The 23,387-nt window shown below is 37.4% G+C and overlaps 1 protein-coding gene across 4 annotated transcripts; it reads right to left on the bottom strand.

Annotated features, from left to right (window-relative positions):
* Positions 1-1,124: 1,124 nt before the first annotated feature.
* LOC134743499 (pyruvate kinase-like) lies at positions 1,125-22,765 on the bottom strand. 4 transcript variants are annotated; one of them, XM_063676954.1, is made up of 11 exons: positions 22,626-22,765; positions 11,657-11,789; positions 11,035-11,258; positions 10,119-10,341; positions 9,375-9,481; positions 4,324-4,470; positions 3,648-3,749; positions 2,889-3,134; positions 2,174-2,396; positions 1,614-1,839; positions 1,125-1,359 (listed from the first exon to the last, which is right to left on the bottom strand). In XM_063676954.1, exons 1-10 carry the CDS (start codon positions 22,656-22,658, stop codon positions 1,667-1,669), a joined length of 1,611 nt encoding a protein of 536 aa, XP_063533024.1. In that variant the 5' UTR covers positions 22,659-22,765; the 3' UTR covers positions 1,125-1,359; positions 1,614-1,666. The 4 variants fall into 4 exon arrangements, with proteins under 4 accessions (XP_063533024.1, XP_063533025.1, XP_063533027.1 ...); XM_063676955.1 differs by lacking the exon at positions 22,626-22,765 and adding an exon at positions 22,127-22,238; XM_063676957.1 differs by lacking the exon at positions 22,626-22,765 and adding an exon at positions 18,261-18,548.
* Positions 22,766-23,387: the final 622 nt, after the last annotated feature.

The raw sequence follows: 23,387 nt of genomic DNA, 5'->3' as shown, positions 1-23,387 counted from the left end.
TGAAACGCTCATAATTTTTGGCGCGAAATCGACAGAGCGTGATGACGTGACGCGTTGGGCGGTCCAACTGACGTTTGCTACTAATCTGGTAATCTGTCGAACGCGTGACGTCACGTGACGTTTAGCTCACTAGCTTTTTGCGGGCAAATTTTTGTACTTTTTATTTACAATTTTAAGCTAAGGCCGCCTCAAGGTGGAGATGAGAGGAAACGTCCGAGAATCGACCAATAGCTTTAGTAGTATCCACATCTCTTGATTCCCGCACGTCTCCTTTCATCTCCGGCTCACTCGCCTCAGTGTAAAACCAGCCTAACCGTATGAAAAACTTTCAATGGGGTTGGCCGGTCGAAGTATTTAGACAAAACGATTTTGCTACTATGGAATTTATATGAAACACTAGCATGTGACGTCACAATCAAATTACCTACTCTTTATAGTTTTATACAGGTCTTGAAATTGTGTCTAAAAATAACTGCTGCCTACGTTTCTCTATCTTCTGGTGATTCGTGATGAAATCTTGTGGTGATTTGTTTTATGCATGGTGTAAAATAATTTATTTTAAATACAGTCAAATACCCTATTGTGTCAAATGCTCGTTTTTTAATGCCCTGGATGCCAGTTCTTTAAGCCAAATCTCATAGAAAAAGGGGCAAGCTATGATGGCGCCATCTATGCAAACCTTTGACAGTTGGCAACCCCATTAGGTACGGTGTTTCGTGAAAAAAATCTTTCATTTTAAAAATAGATTAAAATGTACCCTGTCACCCTCGGAAGTAAGAACACCACGTGACCACGCTCGGGAGAGTCCGATTGTTCACTCAGCAGTTTTAACATTATTTGAAACATTACACAAAATCTAACGTCTCCTGTGCTGCCCCCTACATTTTAGCACGCTCCCTATAGAGAAGCCATACCAAACAATTAAATTGTCGCAATCGCAACCTGTAGGACGCGACCAAAATGTAAGCGCCGTGATTTTTATGTGTCGCGAGATTCACGCTCCGCTTCTGTTTGTTGTCGGCCGGCAACAACTCTTGGCGCAAAATATTCTCTGTGCCGGTTCCATACGTAGTAATAATAGTTCATGGGGAGAAGGTATAATTGTTGATAACAAAAACAAAATGTAACATAGATACATGTTTAAATTTTTATTCAGCATACGCAAACATGCAACAATACTCTTGCGATGTATTCACAATAAATAAAACATTATCCTAACACTAAATGTATATTATATATACCGAGAAACATTTTTACAGATATCCGTTTTTGTATCACTAGTAGCGCGTCTGTTCGCTGTACTAATACTTAGCATATATTTATATTTGTAGTTATTGTTCTTGACTTTACTCCACATGCCTGTAAAAAAAGAATAAAGTTATTGAAGCTTCTATTGGGTATATTTAATATACAGTTATATAAGTTATATTATATATGTATAATGTATATGCAAGCGCTGCTATCATAAGTGTTTACTTATATAACTCAGGAACAAATATTTGTGATAAATACACAATTAAATGCCCTTGTCTTGTAAAGGCCGGGTCACTACAGACTAGGCTAAGAGGCCGTAAGCCCATACTAAATTCGTACGGGATCGTTTATGCGGTGACCTCGATTATCCTATGCGATGATGCGATCCGTGTAGTAGTTGAAGTGTTGTGTGCTAATGGGGTACTGACACGACGCGCATGGTGTTGGTGAAGCCGGAGCCCTGCTTCCAGCCCGTCACGACCACGATGAGGTCCCCGGTGTTGATGAAGCCCCTCGCTCGGCCGAACTTCACGCCGGTCTGCACGCGGTCGTCCACGTCTTGCAGCCAGTTGCTCGCCGCTGGGGCTGGGAACAAATCAATAAAACATTAGGATTTTGATATTTTTGATATGCCGTGTGACAAATTACGCATGACTACACCTATACCGGTACACTTGCTACACCTATCATGGTACGCTCGCTACACCTACCCTGGTACACTCGCTACACTCAACATGGTACACTTGCTACACTCACTCTGGTACTCATGCTACACACCATGGTACACTCACTACACCCACCCTGGTACACTGGCTACCTACATTCAGTACAGTACAGTTGCTACACCTATCCCGGTACACTTGCTAAACCCACACTGGTAAACTCGTTACACCCACCCCGGTACACTGGCTACACTCACCCTGGTACACGATGGGCAGCACGCCGCGGTACAGATGCGCCTGGCGCGCGGTCTGCGGCTGGCGGGTGACGGCGATGATGGGGCAGCGCGGGCGGTACTTGCTGAGCAGGTGCGCCGAGCGGCCGCTGGTCGTGATCACCACGATGGCGGACGCGAGGCACTTGGCGGACGCCTCCACGGCCGCGATGGCCACGGAGTGCGCGGGGTCGATGGGGGCTGACACCTAGAAAAAAAAAAACATTGTTCTATTAGGCGGGTTCACGCAGTACGAGCCGCCTCACGAGAAATTTGCCGAGCGAAGTAGCTCAGTTTATGTCGATGTGCTTCGATAACGGTATTGTAGTAACGCGTTTACACAGATCTAGCAGCTTTGCGCGGCTATATGCTTCGCTGCTGAGCACCATTGTACAAATGGGGGACACTCGTGGACGAAAAATAAAATCTAGCCCAGTGTAGAAATTTAAAAATATTAAAGATGTGTAAGATTAACTTTTTTTTTCACGAACATTCGTTTAATAATGAGGAAGAGGTAAAACTTTTAAGGCACTTATGTGTCAGCGAGTGGAACAAGGTCTTTTGTTTTTAGCTTAATAGCTTTGAACCATGATATGGTTTTGGAGAGGATATTAAAATGGCATCAATGAGCATTTTTTTTTATAAAAACATGTCTGACAAAACACCAGAGCAAAGATAAAAGTGAAACATTTTGTCTAACCTGAGCGACGAGCTCCGAGAACAGCTGCTTATGCCAAATGGCGGCTTCAGCCTCCTTGCTGATGTTGGCCATGGTGAGGACGCACTCGAGGGGATAGTCTCCCTTGGCCGTCTCGCCGGACAGCATGACGCAGTCGGCGCCGTCGAGGATGGCGTTGGCCACGTCGGAGGTCTCGGCGCGGGTGGGGCGGGGTTTCTTCACCATGGACTCGAGCATTTGCGTGGCGCAGATCACGGGCTTGCCGACCTGGCGAGTAATGGTATTAAACAACTAAACACATTAAAGCTGGCGCGGATTTTGACAGGACAATACAAATATCGGGCCAGCTCTTATGAATCAACCCATACCTATTATACCTGCCAAAAAGTCACTTTAGAGGGTACCTTGACTGTAAATTCAAAATCTTCTTTGGGATGAGGTTGTATTTTATTTAAAAAAATCTCATTTGTTCGTCTTTTCAATGTTAACATTGGCAGGCATTTTTATTATAAACGGTGTTTAACGATTTTAACCTATTGAAAAAGGTGATTCACAAGTTTTTAGTCTTAAACCCCTTAATTATATACCTACACGTAAACAGTTTTGAGAGGCGATACGAATCACACAGAAAATAAAAATTTCACTTAACATTTTCCACTTGTGACCTCGATTACAAGAGACATCCTTACTACTTCAACTCCTAAGCCTAGCAATACTCTGAGATTGCTTTTACCATTCAAAATAAGACTTTATCTGCTAAACCTTAAAACTACAACTTACCCTGTTGCACCTGGAAATCATGGTCTTCTGTGCGAGGAACACCTTCTCCGGCGGGATCTCAATACCGAGGTCACCGCGCGCCACCATGATACCGTCAGATGCCTGAAACATAAGTATACATTGAAAACAAAGATTTGGCACTACAATTAACAAGTCAGGAAAGCCAGGAAAAGCCAGGAGTTAGAAGAACCATATGTTTATTTTCCGTATTTCGAGATACCAAGTACAGGTTACTAATTTAAAGGGCAATAGTTATCTGAATAATAGAAGTTCAATGAGCAGAACAAGGCTACAGAGAGTCTGCTCCATCGACTCCTCGACAAAATACTGCTATCAATTATATATATTTATTTATTTATTAGAGATATATCACAAAATTTTACATGATATTTGATAAAAAGCATCGTTAAACCAGAATGGTTTGTCTCGATACTCCATTCCGCAGTACTTACATAATTAAATATACAATACAATACTTAGGTACACATCCAATTCGTAAACAACATAATAATTTCAAAGAATTACAAGTGAGCGCAATGGCGCAGTCCTGTCATGCCATCTAGTACTCGTACCTAACACCACAAGACTTAATGAGCTTAATGCGTGACTAGTTCAGAGTTCCATGAGGAATGCAGGGTTGTCTACTGTGCATTTCTGAAAAATAGGATATACTCACGGCAATGATCTCGTCGAGGTTGACCATGCCCTGGTGGTTCTCGATCTTGGAGATGATCTTGATGTTCTTGCCCTTCTCGCCGAGGATGCCTCGGATCTCGGTGAGCGCGGCGCCGTTGCGGATGAACGAGGCGAAGATCATGTCAACCTGTATCATAATCGTGAACGTTTAGTGTTTGGACACACACACAGAGATAGAAGGGGTATTGGTTTAACCAAAGATAGATATAACTCCGTAATAGATGGATACAGTCTAAGGAAAAAACGTGCCTCGAAAATCAAGAAAATTTGATTCTCGTTCAGAGAGCGCTACTAGTTTTGGCCTACAGTCGTATAGATGGCGTTGACGGTTTCGTTTGTTATTTAACAATTTTAACGCATATCAGTGAAAGAACATGGGTCAAAATCATAAAAATAATTAATGCAAATAAAAAAAATCATTTATCTATATTTAAATACATTCTATCGTATTTTTGTAAATCTTCATTTTTAGTTTTAAAGTGTGTCGACAGATGGCAGTGAATTTACTGGGGTTACAAAATTTACTATGACAGTACCGCTCTAGTATAAGTTACTCTATGGTTTAACATATTTTTCCTCACCTTATGACAAAGAGAATTAAAAAGACATAGTGCTCACTTCATAGATCGGTTTTATTACCAGAAAGACTATAATTTTCGTAGTCTACATCTAGCGTCAAGTAGCGAAACTCTCAGACACTACTCGACAATAGATGTCGCGGCAAACAAAAAGTCTAATGCGCAACGATTTCCAGATAATATTATAACCAAAATAACCGTTACTCTATTTTCAACTTCTTCTGCTTTTAATAATAGTTACAAATTGTTGAGCAATACACACGAATTAATAAACTAGTGGATGTGAAATGACTCCTATTTAGTATGAAAACCAGTGTCGCTAAACTCACACATTCATAGCCACGTTAAAATACGTCACACACTTACAAAATTGCTCTGATTCGTAGCAACTTTCCATACCAAAAGGTTATTACCGGTGGACATTTCTCGAACGAATATCAACTGTAGGCTACATGAGTGACGGTTTAAAATATAATGTCAAAGCTATATGACATACGACTCTTTCATTATCTCATTCATCTCACTAAAGCTCGCTCAACGTTCACCTAATACAACTACTCAACACCAGATGGCGTTATTTTATATAATTTTAAAATTACAGGCGAGAAAAGGGCTAAAAAACCAGTATAAGTAAGGTCTAATTACGCATGGTTTGTTACGGATCTCACGGTCACGTTACACTGGTGTTTTCGAGATCTCTACACGCCTGCGAGTAGCTAACCGTTGGAACTTCTTTCCATTCGACGATATAGGGAGGGGACAGTGTAATCGGAGTGTTTTATCGATATTTGTGTGTTCAGTTAGGTATTGATATTTCATTACCGTATGTTTTAACACATTTAGATAATACTTTATTTATGATTATAATATAGGTAGTGATAATCGTGATTGTATGAAAAATAATATGTAGTAAAGTACAACAAATATCTAACTAGAAATTTGTTTCTTATTAATTGACCAACTAGGTTGTTAATGTGAATATTAAATATATCTTAAAGTCAAACAGATAAAATCATAGTTCTTTAAATGTCTATTAACTCGGTATTGCTGTTATTTTGTAATCACAAATCTGCAATTACTTACATAGGTAAGTATTCGTCTTTAACAATATATTTACTTGTAGCAGCATTTAAGGCCAATCTAGACGGGACAACCTGATTAAATTGTCAAATTAATTGTATGGTGTGAAAGCATACATGAAACTGGCTCATCGATCCCACTTGATTTGATTGTAAGATTGTGACCTATCAAATCAGGAAGGGGGGCGGCAATATTCCAATATTTGACGCTAGTTTGCGTGGTACGGAACACTTTTAATTAATTTAGTGAGCCCGAATGTCACTAATAATTACTAAATTAGTAACTAAGTTTTAGTTTTACGTTTAATTGAATAATAATAATTGTTAATCCGATAATAAATAAGTTTTAGGCGTGTGGACGCTAGATGAGATCTATGGCAATTTTATCCCCAGAAATCTTTCTCTAAGAAATGCTCCTAGCAAATGGTGCTATATTTTTGCGGAAACTAATTTTCTTGCCCAGTAGCATTGATCCATTTGTTTTTAATATCGGCATCTTGTGGTAACCTACAATAATTAATAATAAAGAAATAGAAAATATAAAACGTTTATTCATGGCACATTGCATGCATTGTACGCATAAGTGCATTAAGTACCTAGTCTAATTATATTAACGATGAGAATATGATGGGTGTAAAAAACAAAAACGTATGTAAAGGAATACGAAGGTTTGAAAGGTTGCCATGAAATGACCCCGACTTAACTTAGTGCTTGATGACCAGAGCTGCCATATTTACTAAGACATTGATTATCCCAAATAATAATTAGAAACGTGTCTAAAATAATAATTTATTACCGAACCAAACATCAAACTTGAAATATCGTAACTTTAACTTTATCGATATAAATATCGACATTGCGCAGCATCTGAGTAGCGAAGTTATTTGACATTTAGGATAGCGAATATTCCAGATAAACGTAAAGAATAGTGACAAAGGATTGTGAACTCTAAGTTCTAACTGATAAAATATAGATTTACTTAACGAACATTCGTAAATAATGCAATATAAACAGATTTTTCGTATTTATCGGATTATATTTAAATAAATAACCACCGGTGATAGGAAATACCTCCACGTGAAAGATTTTTTAAACCGCTGTGATTTCTGCAGCTTAATACTGCACAATACGGCATTTTAAATTTAATTATCAATTTTTGTTAGACGAGCGTACGTACGACGTGAATGTCATTCGAGTATGAAGTTTACACAACAACTGAGCATAGTCTGTGCATAAAGTGAGTCGGTCGCTACTAACTGTCGGATAGACGGGAACGCCCACTTGCCATCTCCATCCTACTCCGTGGCAATACACTTTCCGTCAGTCGCGACACATGTGACATCTAGTGTCGAGTAGCAGTACTGATAGTTCCGCTACTTGACGCTTGATGTAGACTACGAAAATAGTATTTTTGGTAACAAAACCTATGTAGGAAGTGAGCACTCTATGTCTTCTTAATTGTCTTTGCCTATGAGGTAAGCAAGGTGCTTTGGGGTAACTAAAAGCATTTTCTACTGTTGCATCTTGATGCCTTGATAAGCGTTTCAGTAGCGTGAGTGTTGCCAAAGTATGAAGTGCTTCTAGATAAGTATATATTATATGTATCTACATAGTAATGTATTTGTAATTTTTGTCAAGGCCAATGCAGCTTATTATTTTCCTATATGGGAATGGGGTTGGCCGGTCGAAATAATTAGGAGATGGCGCCAGCATAGCTGGCCCCGTCAATCCCTAGAATTGTGTCAATTTTTTGTTTTTTTTAATGCCCTGGATGCCAGCCTTTTAAGCCAAATCTCATAGAAAAAGGGGCAAGCTATGATGGCGCCATCTCTGCAAACCTTTGACAGTTGCCAACCCCATTGATCAGAAATTTTATTAAGGTTCATGTTGATGCATTTGGTTGCAGCAGTTGAGTAAAATATGAATATTGGCGGCTCATATACTACGGTCTGCATACAAGTGGATGTTATTGCAAATCCAGACTCGTATTTTTTTTCTGAATCAGAAATCTTACTTATTATGTGCATATTTAGTAATATTCAATATGTATCAATAAGTCTGCTAGTACAATGGCACATATCCATATTAATATTATAATAATATTAATTACTTAACTGAAGATAGGTACTTTATACGATAATAATAAAAAATAAACTTAAAACATAAATGTACTTTAAGAGTAGAACATTAATGCTTAAAATTGTACAATAATCAATGTCAATAGATGCAAATCGATCAATCAATTCATATATCCAATGAAGGTCATTGGTCTTGAATTGAAATGTTCACTTACATGGTAGCATGTTTTCTTTACGTAAAAGATATATACCTACGTAGTAACATATGACTTAGTGGATAGATAATATGTATTACACAATCATCATAAGATATATATAACACGTCGTCTACGCGTGACAAGATGCTTGTGATTTTAAATAAAATTACGGAATGCGTGTTGTTGTTTATCTGATAACAGTGGGAATATTTTATGTTTATACGGGTGTGACCGATAAAAAATATCGGAAAATATACATGGATAAAAAAATTGTGCGATCTATGTTTTAGATTTAATTTAAGTAGAGAACATGGCGACGGTAAAGTGAATTTTCGTTAAGAAATTTTTATATCTCAGACACTAAAATTACAGTTTGACTGCCCCAATTTGACTGATTTTACATTTTTAGTACAAAAGCAGGACGAAGGTAATTGAACTGTAATTTTTTTAAGTGCGATTTAAAAACGTAAGCTTACGTAATTATTTTTTCATTTCTCATGCTCTGAAAGAGGATCATTGTTGTTCTAAAAGGTGTGCAGAAAATGATACGTATCTGCACTAGAACATTTTTTAATTTTTTTACAATAAGGGAGTTTAAATGGATTTGTTATACAATTTCCATTCTGATACTTGACTCTCCATTTCATAAATAACGATACTTTTGTCTGAATTTTTAATTGAAAGTACCCTCAAGAAATACTATAAAAATGTATACTTAGTCATGTTTTTCAAAAAACACATGCATTTTCCTTTCCTCGTATTCGAAACGAAAAGTAGAGTGTTTAACTCGGGTGAAAGGCATCATTTCTGCCTTAGACTATTGGCGCTCTCACTGCCTTCGAGCGCCAAAATACCTCGGAAGGAATGAGTGCCTTTCATCCCTTGGTTAACAATCTACTATTAAGCTCTAAATGTTGTAAAAGCTGAGGCATCTCGGTACAATATTCTAAGATTAAGGGACAATTGACGGACTGGTCAAGGTCACTTAGAGGTGAACTATGAAACTTTGCATGTTACGATAAAATTTAGCCTACGTTTTAACGGCGACGATGGTGTAGTACAATCAATATTATCAAGTAAAGTAGTTAAGTGTACTCACGCCCTGTTCAACACCGAAGAGGAGGTCAGACTTGTCCTTCTCGGAGACGGCGGGCAGGTCTACAGGAATACCGGGCAGGTTCACTCCCTTCCTGGATCCCAGCATGCCTGCGAAAAGGTAACATAATATATTTCAAACTTTGTTTGGTTTTTTTTTGTGAGGAAGTGTAAATGTAAGTACATTGGTCGAACAGAATTTACGGTAACGTAGTCTTCTTCTAAACCTCGGATAGGTGTAAGACCCTTCAGAAGAAAGGATAAATATGATTTATTTATCTAATCGCACCAAAAATCAAGTAATAAAAGAAGGCGTCCAATTTCCCACCTGTTGAGTCCTCAAATATCAATTTTCAAAATGTCAATAGGATTGCTTTGCTTGCTACTACTCACCACTGTAACAACTAACCACCTGTGGACTTAGCACAAGAGCACCGCGACACGCGGGCAAGATATAGTAGGCACCCATCTTTTTTTAACGGTAAGTATTAATTAGAGATTGACAGGTCTCACTCCTGTGCTTAGGGCTACTGGTCCTTACTACAACCACCTAAAACTTACCTCCATTCTCAATAGTGCAGACTAGTGCATCAGATCAGATCAGACCATCATCGATAAAGATGCGGTTGCCGGGCTTGACCATGTTAATGATGTGTTGCTCTATCAAACTGACAATCCCTAATCACTGTATCGACTAACCACCTAGTTTGGACTATATCTACCTACTAAACACCTTGTTTTATCTCACCTCCGTTCTCAATGCTGCAGACTAATCCATCAGCAGCAACGGACTGGCAGATGATGGAGATCAGTCCATCATCAATAAAGATGCGGTTGCCGGGCTTGACCACGTTGGTGATGTTCTTGTAGTCGACGAACACGGCACTGCCGTTGCCCTTCTCGGCGAGGGCGGGGTCGATGGAGAGCTTGATGGTCTCGCCTTTCTTCAGCTCTACTTCGGCTGAGCCACCCTGTATAAAAAAAAAATATTTTAGAAGTCTTGTCTGATGTTATCACATGTTACTATCGACATTGGTAATATTAATATCTAAGGATTATCGAATTGAGTTCGGTTCTGGGCAATTTTTCATAGGGAGCAATAGCTTCGACCGTCAATTTTAAATTATAGACCGTTTATTGCTACTATATATTATTAGGCAGCTAAGGCCCATAGATAACTCACTAACATACCTACAATCATAAAAATTTGTTTTTGTTGCATCGCCTGTTCCGGTGTAGGATTCGGCAGATTCCCAGGGTCAACGTCATCGACGTCATCATCATTTCGTCGTCTCTGTAACCATGATATCATCGCCGTGTAACCGGTGTGTGTTTGTCGCATGTGTTATCATCGCTGTATTGTTATTCACCTTTGGAATAGCCTCAAAATGGTGCTTATGAGAGGCTATGAGGGTTTATAAACCCTGCAGACTACATGGTTTGTATAACAGAACACTTACACCCTCCAAAAGTCCAGTTCTGATCTCAGGTCCCTTGGTGTCGAGCGCGATGGCCAGCGTGAATGGGAAGCCCAGTTTCTCGCTGTAAATTTTCTCGGCCTGTCTGCAGTTGGCGATGGTTTCCGCGTGGTACTCTTGAGAGCCGTGAGAATTCATACGGTCTATTGTAGTCTACATGTATACTAGAAGGGTATCAATACTTACACCTTCCAAGAGTCCAGTCCTGATCTCAGGTCCCTTGGTGTCGAGCGCGATAGCCAACGAGAATGGGAAGCCAAGTTTCTGGCTGTAGTTTTTCTCGGCCTGTCTGCAGTTAGCGATGGTCTCTGCATGGTACTCGTGGGAGCCGTGCGAGAAGTTCATGCGGGCCACGTTCATGCCAGTCTCCATCATCTTTTCCAGCATAGAGACATCGCGGGAGACGGGCCCTGGGGAAATGTTGATGTTTTAATGTTTTAATGTTTATTTGGGCACAAACGGTACATGTTTCTTATAACTAGTGTCTTATATAATATTGTCTTCGGTTACCGCGATAGTTACTCATGAAATAAAACTATGAAAACGGATTATATCGCGTATATTGAATTTATAATTCATCCCGACGTTTCGAACTCTTTACAGCGTTCGTGGTCAACCCGTTGACCGTTGTTGAGTAAGAACCAAACGAAGCCTTAAATATCTTACAAGCACATCACGCTTACGTATAGAATCTATACTACTATCTATACTATAGAATAGATAGTCAAGCCTGAAAAACGAAACCTGACAAGAACACAATATAGAATAAGGGATAAAAACAATCGATTTCTCGGAAGAAGAGGCTTACCAATGGTACAGATGATTCCGGACAGACGCACATAGGAGGCCTTGGAGTCGATGTCGAGGGCGCATATATGCTGCAGGTGGGTGCCTGCGTCGGCAGCCGCTTGCTGCTGACCGGGTTTCTCTGCTGACCCCGCCTAGCAACAAAAACTTAAGGTTGTAGACACTTGCTCCATCAGCACAAACCGTTCGGGCGCACCTTGACGTTAAATTGGCTCGTAAGTCACTACTACCATCTACTACCGAGATAAAGCTCCAGTGTTTTAGTATCAGGTCAGGTAGTCATCATAGACTCGTTCATTAAAATGACTAAACCAGTGGTGCGTATACCTACATTTTGAATAACACGCGTATTTTTACTAACAGTTGATACCACAGTGCAATGCAACATATTCAAAGGCCTCTACACTACTGGCCTGGCTAAATCCTAGTGAAATAAGTATATGTATCGGAATATAAGCTGTTTGTAGCCTAGACCTATTAAAACCAGGAAAACCACAACCGCAGACGGAACCGGGGTGAGCTAAGATTTCTGTTTTCATATTATATTTTATACTTATAGCCTGAACAGCCGGCGGCCGTAACTTCATCAGCGTGAAAGTCGTTCAAAACTTTCAACCCCATTTTCACCCTCCCGGGGGTTGAATTACAAAAAATCCTTTCTTAGTGGAGTTCTACAGCAATTGTAGATTGTATGTTTCAAACTACAAGGTCGCATCTTCAACGGTTTAAGCTGTTGTTGTTTATGTAACGGAATATTTATGTAATAGGATTTTCTTCATATTTCGATAAAGAAAACGAAGATAAGACGACGAGACTAAGCCTTATGACGAATTTATGTTATTTTCTTAACAAGAAATAGATAAACAGTTTCCTATACTCAAACCTTATCTCTGCGACTCTTTATGTAGATATTAAAGATAGAAGTATATTGCACAATTTATACCCCACGTAACTGTTTAAAAACAATTTACCGTCGTATCGTGTGATAAGAACTTAATCACTGAAGTCCGAGTGAAGTTTTAATTTAACACATAATATTCTGTCTATATTGTTCTTTACTTGTATGCTTCTGTTTTATCTCCTTGTAAATAAAATAAACCCAAGGATTACGCCAGGGATGCATTTTATCACCCATTCTGTTCAACTTTCAACTCCTATGGAAAGCACATTATGAGACGGATCTGCGAGAACTGGGAGGGAGGCATCGCAGTTGGTGGTGTAAAAATCACCAACTTACGCTATGCCGATGACACTACTCGTAAACAGGTCCAAAACCAAGGTCGTGGTGGTGGATAGAACTGGGAAGTTAGAACTCACTGGTGCGTTGGGCCTCCAGACAGTGGACAATTTTGTCTACCTAGGCTCCAACATCAGCAACAAAGGTTCGCGTGAGAAGGAAGTGCGCAGGAGTATTAATGCCATTGTATTATTGGCATGGCGTAGAGCGCTATGTCCCAGTTGAAGGCTGCTGACCGCAAATGCATTGACGCCTTCGAGATGTGGTGCTGGAGAAAGATGCTCCGTATCCCCTGGACAGCATTTCGGACTAACGTCTCCACATTGCGAGAACTCAGAATATCGTTGCGGCTGTCATTCGAATGTCAACGGAATAGTTCTTATTTTACGTTACGTACGAAACAAAAATAGTTCGTTCATATTGCAAGGAAAGACGGTGGCAACCTCGAAAAGCTTTTTGTGACCGGCAAAGTGGATGGAAAAAGGCCTGGACGTGGACGCAGTCCAACGTTGGTCTGACCAGATCTGCACCGCTCTTGACTCCACAGTTCACATGGCTCTCCACACCACCAAAGACAGAAACAGATGGAGAAAGATCGTAAGAGAGAAAGTGATACAAAAGGGAGGTCACGACCCTCAATATTGAGGAATACGACGCAAGGAGGAGAAATTAAAAAAAAACTATAATAGTCTTTCAGAAGGATGGATGACCTCTTTATTTACAAATTACTCAATTTTCATATGCAAAATGCCCAATCGCCTACATATTCCTGCTACAGTTGTGCATGCAATAGAATAATAGGGCTAACAGAGTTGGCATTGAGCACAATATGCACAACTAACATTGCTAATAGAAACCAGTTAAAGCTGCTTCATTTCCTACTGTAAGAAGAATCTGAGACCTTTTTGATTGGATAAGTCAGTCACCTTTTTGCTAGTTTAATTAGGTTGTGGTTCTTAACTAATGAATTAATAATGCGAACAAAAGTCTTGCCCTAAGAGTCCCCGGCAAGCTCGCTTCTCCATACAAACGTAGTTACGCTCTCGTTTTATAACGACTAGCTAGATTGCTCTGAAACTTTACTCATAATAGGATAAGGTATATCTAGGTCGGTAATTAGTTTATGTAGCTTCAGATACAATAGTAAAAAAATACAGTGAATTTAAGTTTTTTATACAAAACTTGTTTTTGCTCTATTTCCTTTGCTTTATATACTAGAGCTATATAAACTAATTACAGACCTAGATATACCTCATGTCATTGTATGTGCAAAATTTTCATTACAATCCAACACGTAGTTTTAAAATGAGAACGAAACTCCGTTTGTATGGGAAGGTGAAATTCGGCGGAGCTTGCCGGGGACTCTTAATAGAGCATTCTACAAAATTGTCTACCGTTGTCCCGAGAAAACGGAAATGTTATGAAGATTTAACGGAAATACGGATTTAAAGGAGTTACTTTTATGAAAGCATAAAAAAACTCAGAAAAATAATCATCAACTTAAATGCTGAAATAAATCTAATACACAAAACGAAATTCCCTAAAATAAGAACTCTTGGCTTGGAAGTAGAGTTAGACCAAGATAAGTCTGCAACGATTTTGGTAGCATACGCAGTGCAAGTTTTATTTAAACGTAAAGCAAGGTTTAGACTAGCAAGAACTTGCATGCAATTTACGTTACATTGCCGACTACTGAGGTAAAATGCATTCAAAAGTTTGATCAGATACCGCAATGTAATGAAAATTGCATGCAAGTTCTTGCTAGTCTAAACCTCGCTTAACAATTTCATAGAAGTGTGACGTTTAAAATAACACTTGCACTGCATGTGCTATCAAAATCGTTGCAGACTTTTCTTGGTCTAACTCTATCACACTACGTGAATTTATTTACATAAGTATACATATAATGTACAAGTACCAATCCAAATATAGATAAGAAATATTACCAAAAAATAAATAGAGAATGAGTAGACAGTAGACACTGCCACTGCACAAAATGAATAAAAAGACTGTCACATTGTCACTGCAAATTCATATAGATTAGTGTAAGAATAATTTATATTGTAATTTATCATTATGAAATAAATAAACTAAACTAAAATAACTATTTAATATAGATAAGTTTTATTACTCATACACTGATTTCATTTAGGAAAATCACTCATTAAAATAAATTCAGCAACACAAAGAAACTAACATTTTATCTTGTTAAAAATAAAGTCTATTTTAGTTTGACAACAACAATCAACAGATGACATGTACAAATGAATAAAAACTTTAATACAGTGTTATAAGGTTTATTTTAGTAGTAATGTGTAAACAAACAGTCAAAAGTTAAGTGCACTTGGCAGTCATTGTTGTCATGTTAATTACTAGTGCATATTCATTGTGATCTGTGTCACGAAATTGTCATGAAATTCTTCCTACATGATTTATTTATGTACAATCCACACTTTTAAATGAGTTAAGAGTGTAGTTGCTGTTACTACAGTAGAGCCTCGCTAATCCGCACCCTTTCTAATCTGGTGAATCTTCTATTCTCTAATCTTCTAAAAGAATGTTGAGAGGAGCTTAACTCGATAGGCAAGCAAAGAAGTATCATGGTGGCATGGGTACCAGGACACCAGGGAGTAACGGGAAATGAGAAAGCGGACAAGCTGGCGAGGATAGGGGCGGAGACAGGATATATAGGTCCGGAAGCGGCTCTGCCTATGTCAACGGATGTCACGAAGGGGGTCATAGAGTAGGTAAAAGTGATGGAAGCACAGAGAATGAGAAGAAGAGACAGGATGCAGACCGTCGCAGATGATGATCAAAGATCTAAAAAATCTAAATTTAGTGTGAACAACTACAAAAAAATTGCACATAGTAATCCGAAAACCTCCATAATTTGTCACTGGCCAGTTATTTGCCCATCTTAATTAGCGAGGCCCTACTGTACATATGCCATTATAATTTACAGAAAATCAAGGAGATCTAGGTTCTATCTAAGCTAACTCTGCATCAACATGACCAAAGCGCCAATATGAACATTAAATTCCTATGAAAATATGATATTTACAGTGGCAGTGGCACCGCCACACTTTGTTGCTTCCAAGTCAGTAGAGAGATGGCTTATACAGCCTCTACATACTATGCAAATTATGAATGAATACCAACTCTGTCATAGGATTTTTTATAATCAGCTGAATGGGAAGTGGGGAGTACCTATAAATATTTAAATGACTTTGGAGTTCCTAACCTTTTACGTCTTTGTTAATCAATGCTATTGAATATTTTAGTGGTGGTCAAGTTAGAATTGAACATATTTTTAAGAGCTTCAATGATAGAAGAATTCCTACATGATTTATTTATGTACAATCCACACTTTTAAATGAGTTAAGAGTGTAGTTGCTGTTACTACAGTAGAGCCTCGCTAATCCGCACCCTTTCTAATCTGGTGAATCTTCTATTCTCTAATCTTCTAAAAGAATGTTGAGAGGAGCTTAACTCGATAGGCAAGCAAAGAAGTATCATGGTGGCATGGGTACCAGGACACCAGGGAGTAACGGGAAATGAGAAAGCGGACAAGCTGGCGAGGATAGGGGCGGAGACAGGATATATAGGTCCGGAACCGGCTCTGCCTATGTCAACGGATGTCACGAAGGGGGTCATAGAGTAGGTAAAAGTGATGGAAGCACAGAGAATGAGAAGAAGAGACAGGATGCAGACCGTCGCAGATGATGATCAAAGATCTAAAAAATCTAAATTTAGTGTGAACAACTACAAAAAAATTGCACATAGTAATCCGAAAACCTCCATAATTTGTCACTGGCCAGTTATTTGCCCATCTTAATTAGCGAGGCCCTACTGTACATATGCCATTATAATTTACAGAAAATCAAGGAGATCTAGGTTCTATCTAAGCTAACTCTGCATCAACATGACCAAAGCGCCAATATGAACATTAAATTCCTATGAAAATATGATATTTACAGTGGCAGTGGCACCGCCACACTTTGTTGCTTCCAAGTCAGTAGAGAGATGGCTTATACAGCCTCTACATACTATGCAAATTATGAATGAATACCAACTCTGTCATAGGATTTTTTATAATCAGCTGAATGGGAAGTGGGGAGTACCTATAAATATTTAAATGACTTTGGAGTTCCTAACCTTTTACGTCTTTGTTAATCAATGCTATTGAATATTTTAGTGGTGGTCAAGTTAGAATTGAACATATTTTTAAGAGCTTCAATGATAGAAGAAAAAATTAATAAAAATTGTATAGCATTTGTTTATTTTGTAATTGTATGGCACATGTTTAACTTTGTTTAGATATTGATGAGCATCTAGTTTGCTCCTATGTCTAACGGCAACTTTAGACTTAGTTTAAAAAAAAACTGGACTATAAAGGACATTTTTTTAGTTATACTACATTTTTTTATTAATTTATTGCAGCTGCAAAAGCTCCCATTCAATATGATGAATGAGAATACGAATGAAAAGGAAACCCTATAAGGATAAAGGCACTCCCCCTAGGAATCTTACTGTGACCTTCACCAAATGTCCATAAAGCAATAATAGACCTTAAATGTTGGATCATAAAGTTCAAATTTAAGTGATATGGGTTTGGGTTTTTCAAGACAGTTTTGATACTGATAACTAGATAATAATATCTAAACTAAAAAGTGTCATATCTAAAAATATATTTATATATCTTGCTTATTTTTAAAATCACTAAAAGTGCATCACATGTAGGGATGCTTTTAAACAACTTTTCAAAAAGGAATAACCCTACAGTTACAGGTTTAGGTATTTAATCTTTGTTTTTATTACTGATTATATTAATTTTATTACATAGAGTATCTTTACTTACTGTATTTACATTGCATTTAGAAAAAATAATTGCAACATGGTTTGATTATATTATGTGTATGAAATAAAACTATGAAAACGGATTATATCGCGTATATTGAATTTATAATACATCCCGACGTTTCGAACTCTTTACAGTGTTCGTGGTCAACGGGTCACCCGTACGCTGTAAAGAGTTCGAAACGTCGGGATGTATTATAAATTCAATATACGCGATATAATCCGTTTTCATAGTTTTATTTCATGAGTAACTATCGCGGTAACCGAAGACAATATTATATATTATGTGTAGTAAAACAGCTGATAGGGCATAATGAAAACATGAAAAACTAGGTAATAGATCAGTTAACATTGAAACATAAGTTTCGCCAAATCGTCACATAAATGACTGTAGGCTACGTAACTGAACTAGAAAACGGAGCAAAAACCGGCAAGCGTGAAAAATCGTCAAGGTAACGAGTATCACATCAAACTATTCCAGTGCGTAACGAAAATAGAAAGAATGGTTCACCTCAGTTTTCCCATCGTAAATCGTCGGCCACACCATCCTTACTGTTTTGCAATGAAAATATTTGTCACTATTGTCACGGCTAGGTACGCGAGGTGAGACAAGCGGCGCCTGTGATCTTGAACTGCCCTTCCGCGTGAAAAGTAGTCTGCATATACGTTTGGACTTGCGTACTGAGTGCCGTGGCGCGGCGCGCGCACCACTGGCTAACAGCGTCGCGACACTCACGACGCGGCCAGGAATACAACAAACCGAAAATTCGAACGGTATTTTTACAACCCCTAATCTTAACACAAATTCACTTTATAACTAAATACAAATTCACAACTGCAAATTGCAATTCTCCTAGATCAAAAGTCCGACATAGAATTAGTTCTATATTTAAACTTTTGAAAACTTGCCAATGGTTTCTCATCTAGGCACTAAACTAGTTGTAAGTATTACGTTTATTTATTACATAAACATGATTGATTATTAACATCAATGTAGTAATGTAATAGTAAATAAAATAACTTTTTGTTGCCGCGAAACTGAACTTGAATGACATTGATGACATTTAACTTTTTTTTTACAACTTACAAGGCATGGCAGGGAGAGGCTTTGCTTATACCGGAGCGGAGGCGGAAGTACGCGTGACATCAGCAGGCTATTCTAAGTATTCTACTTTCGGAATCTTAGGCATTTTTAGAGATCGAAATATTTTGAAAGTTAGGTACGGTCAGGTGTTATCAACCGTTTTGTGTTATATTTTTCTATGGGTTGAAGATTTGTATATTTCGCGCAGGGAATAAATGCTTTTAAGTTCCAAGTTTATTTGTTTTCATGTTGTACAAAATGCCTTTCATAAATATTGAACATAAACTAAGATTTTGCTGCCAGTGCTGGCTGTTTGTTTGTTTTTGATAACACATTATTCCAAACACCCTATAACGACGCAGGTACATGATACGACGACTATAGTTTCTTTGACGATTATAGTTTTTCAGAAAGCGACCACCAACTTTTTGGATTAATGTAGAAAGCGACCTAACCATCACCTTGATGGTGATGGTTAGCATCATTGATCTGAAAGGATTAACTATTTGCTACACTATCGTATTGAGAACCACTGTTATGATAGGTGTACCGTTACTATAAATAAATAAATACAAAGTAAAATAACCATGCCTATCACTCGTTGCCATGATTAGACATGTTTTTGTTTCGGTTGTGAAATTTGTGCCATATTGCCCATATTTAATCAAAAAGACGACGCAAATTATTATTTACTATTGGAAGTACGTGTAACAGAGTATGGTCATTAAGCCCATTCCCTTAACATAAAACAACCGCCTGTAAATTTAATTAAATGATCGGTACAGTGTAAGGTGGAAGTGGAGATTCCATGAGAGTCTGGGAGTAGTCTTAACCCAAGAAAATTAAAAAAATCAGCGGATATAATTCGTGTAGCTTTGAAAATTGGGAGTTATACCTTGTGGTGTCCAGAAAAACATACTAAAAGTCCTCGAGGGTGGGGGTGTGCTGAGGATGTAAGGGGGGGGGGGATGTACCTTTTTTCATATTTTTGCTCATATCTCGAATATCTGTACTATTTAGCATTATAATTACTTCGGACAAAAGTTTTAACATAAAATTTTCTACAAATTTGGTTATATTTATTTTTACATTATTTACTCTACGATCAATACTTAAGGCTGTTAAAGTTAACAAGGGGATAAAAGATAGACGATTTAAGAAAACTAAGTTTTTTCGTAATTGTTCATAAATCCAATTTTTATTATTTTTAGTTTAAATAAGCAAGCTTAGCGACCTGCTGATGAAACAAATTGCTGATCCAAAAATATGAAAAAAAAATCGTGAAAGTATAGCTTAGTAAAGACTTTTAATGAAAAATATAGCGAATCTGATCGGTCTAGCCATTTTTTAATTTTTTGCAAATAGTCTAGTTTGATGGACTGGTAACTACGGAACCCTACACTGAGCATGGCCTGACATGCTCTTGGTCGGCTTTTTTATGTTTTATCAGCAGGATCCCTAAGTTTGCTTATGCTAAACTAAAAATTTGATTTATGATGAGCAATTACGAAAAAACTACGTTTTCTTAAATCGTATATTTTTTCTCTTTGTTAACTTTAACAGCCTGTAGCTCCTAAAGTATTGATCGTAGAGTAAAAATAAACATAACCAAATTTGTAGGAAATTTTATGTTAAAACTTTTGTCCGAAGTAATGATAATGCTATTCGTACGGATATTCGAGATATGAGCAAAAATATAAAAAAAAACCGGCCAGTGCGAGTAGGACTCGCGCACGAAGGGTTCCGTACCATTACGCAAAAAACCGCAAAAAAAATCACGTTTGTTGTATGGGAGCCCCGCTTAAATATATATTTTATTCTGTTTTTAGTATTTGTTGTTATAGCGGCAACAGAAATTACCAATTTTCAAAACTACACGAATTATTTCCGCTGATTGCCCATTTTCGGCTTAATTTGACATGGCTATTTATGATATTACAACTTCGGCCGCGATAACGTACCTATACTTTTGTCTTCTTGAGTATATTGTGTGGTAGTACTATTAGCTATTCTGTGATATTTTAAGGGGTTGCATAATTTGCACAAACCTCATAGCTATCGCATACAATTTTTGATAAATTGCGGCATTTGATCGATTGAATTTGTTGCACCCCAGTGGCCGGCGATAATTATGTTTCTAATCGTATGCAATAATCGGTGACGTCTGTAGAGCTCATAATAAAATTATGTAAGGTAACTAATACCACTTAATTTTTCAGTTAGTGTGACAAGTGGTTGTGTGTGAACCAAGACAAGTCTGCAACGATTTTGATAGCACACGCATTGTAAGTGTTATTTATACGTCATAATTTCATAGAAGTTTGACGTTTAAAATAACTTAATTGTGCTATAAAAATCGTTGCAGACTTGTCTTGATCTAACTCTAGTATACAATCTTTTACGCTGGAACCATTTATGTTCCAGCTTCGTGTGACTGATTTATTAATTGAGCGAAGCTAAGGAAAAGGGGTTTAAAACCTGTGGATTCTTAACCCTGTTTTTTGTTTATGAAGTTAAGAAAATCGTAACTTACGGCAACTAAATTTAGGTACTTACATAGGTAGCCACTAGATTATGTATATAATTAAAAAAATAAAAGTCTATTTCCTGAATCGCAGAGGTTAATTTATTAACTTTAATATAATTGAATGAGAAGAATATATAAAGTTTAATACGAAGCAATCAGTACCTAGGTAATAAAGTTATGAAAAAACTTTTAATTGAAAAAAGCTGATTAGTTAAATATATTGGAACGATGGACTAACTAGGGTGCATGGTCTACATATAAATATTTACTCTTGTAATCGCGCAGTAATTTAACAGCCGCCGGTGAGCTCATGTCTCACGACTATGTCGGCTGATTTCAAGGACGGAAACAAGCGTAATGCATTTTTTAGGTTATAAAAATAGAACTTCGACTTGTTTGAATACTATCGCTGTAAAAACTCAGCACAAATATAATTAAAAAGACAATAATGTTATAAGTCAATATTTATTATAGTATATTTAAATTATTGTGTACAAAACACCACCTCGTAACTGGAAGTGATAACCGTAAAATGGACCACCAAAAGTCACAAATTTCTATTATGATTGAACCGGGAATCAAACTCAATTAACTCTTGACCGACTAACAGTCATTCATTAGCACGATACGACACATTTTGCTTCAGTCTTTTTTTCATTCTCGAATCCTGCCAGTCCGTCGTAGAAGGCAAATAAAATTCATATTTCATGTTAAAGTACGAAGGTATAGTAGAATTGTAAACAAGGATAAAATTTATTAAACTTACCGAAGCCATACTAAATTATGTATTTATATCAAATTCAACAAAACTTCTGAAATAAAACAACGTTAACGTGCTCAGCCGCTAACGTACTTTGACAGATAAAAAGTTAAAAAGGACTTTAGAGGTCAAGCAATGTCACAGGTAAACTATCCGGATTCCGTTTTTACGCTTGCCACATTGTTGCATACGAGAAAAATATTAAAACTACATTTCAATTATATCATTTTTGTTGCATGTTCACTTTGTTGCTAAATATTATCTTAGCAAATTAAATGTTGAAAAGGTTTACGTTCTCTGTATTAATGTTTAAACCATAAAGGTAAATTTTTCTTTGACACACCTTTTTTTACAAATAAAATATTGGCAGTCAAGAGAATTACTTTTTTATGTCTTGTCTTCATTTTTTTTACAATGCCTCATTAGCTTCTATGGCGAATTGTTATTGAGTTTTATTTTCATGTAAATTATAATAATAATAAAAAGAGATTTATTAAAAACTCACCCCGAAATTCCTCCTAGTTTCTACAGCTTTCATGATTCACACTAATTTAGAAGGAATGTGACCGACAACCAAGCCCGGATGACATAAAAAGTCGTCTGTGAGTCGTCCTATTCGACCGTGGTTTATCATCGACTGATAAAACGGCTCGCCTTATCAATATGTCATATCACCAAATGAATAATTAATAATCTACTATTGTCTACTAGTGTATCACTGTATAGCACAGTACCGAATACTGCGATATAGTACGTCTTCATATACAAATTTAATTGCACTATATATTTAGGTAAGCATAAGTAGCATAACCGAGTTATTATACAAGTTATTGTACTTAATTCATATTCAACTTTGGGAACAAATCAAATTTTTTATTATTATTATTTTATTTGTTTTTTTAAGTAGTCACAAAAAAATATATAAACTGAAATAGATGTCATATATTTTAGCAATCCGGGCTAACGCCTTGAACCCCTAGGCCACCCCACATAAGAAACACAAGACATATTGTTTGGTTAGGTTGTTCTTGATTTGTTTACAGTTAGGCAAGTAGGCACCAACCACGGACGTAGAACAAGTTTCTGACATATAGTAGGTCAAGCAAATCTTGTCAGTAGAAAAAGGCGGCAAATTTAAAAAATGTAGGCTCGAAGGGATATCGTCCCATAGAAAATTTGAATTTCGCGCCTTTTTCTACTGACAAGATTTGCTTGACCATCTATATTTTTTTTCAAAAATGACAATTTGTAATGAAAAATATATGGC

Source organism: Cydia strobilella, chromosome 8 (assembly GCF_947568885.1).
Source record: "Cydia strobilella chromosome 8, ilCydStro3.1, whole genome shotgun sequence".
In the NCBI taxonomy this organism is placed as follows: Eukaryota; Metazoa; Arthropoda; class Insecta; order Lepidoptera; family Tortricidae; genus Cydia; species Cydia strobilella.
The sequence above is the reverse complement of the archived record's forward strand: the minus strand, read 5'-3'. Positions and strand labels throughout refer to the sequence as shown.

Coding starts and splice junctions, on each gene's coding strand:
- LOC134743499 (XM_063676957.1), bottom strand. CDS start 18,296: ATGGTGTGGCCGACGATTTACGATGGGAAAACTGAG. Junction 9,482..10,118: donor CTGCAGCATTGAGAACGGAG/GTGAGATAAAAC, acceptor ACCTTTTCGCAG/GCATGCTGGGATCCAGGAAG. Junction 3,750..4,323: donor ACCTCGACGAGATCATTGCC/GTGAGTATATCC, acceptor CTTATGTTTCAG/GCATCTGACGGTATCATGGT.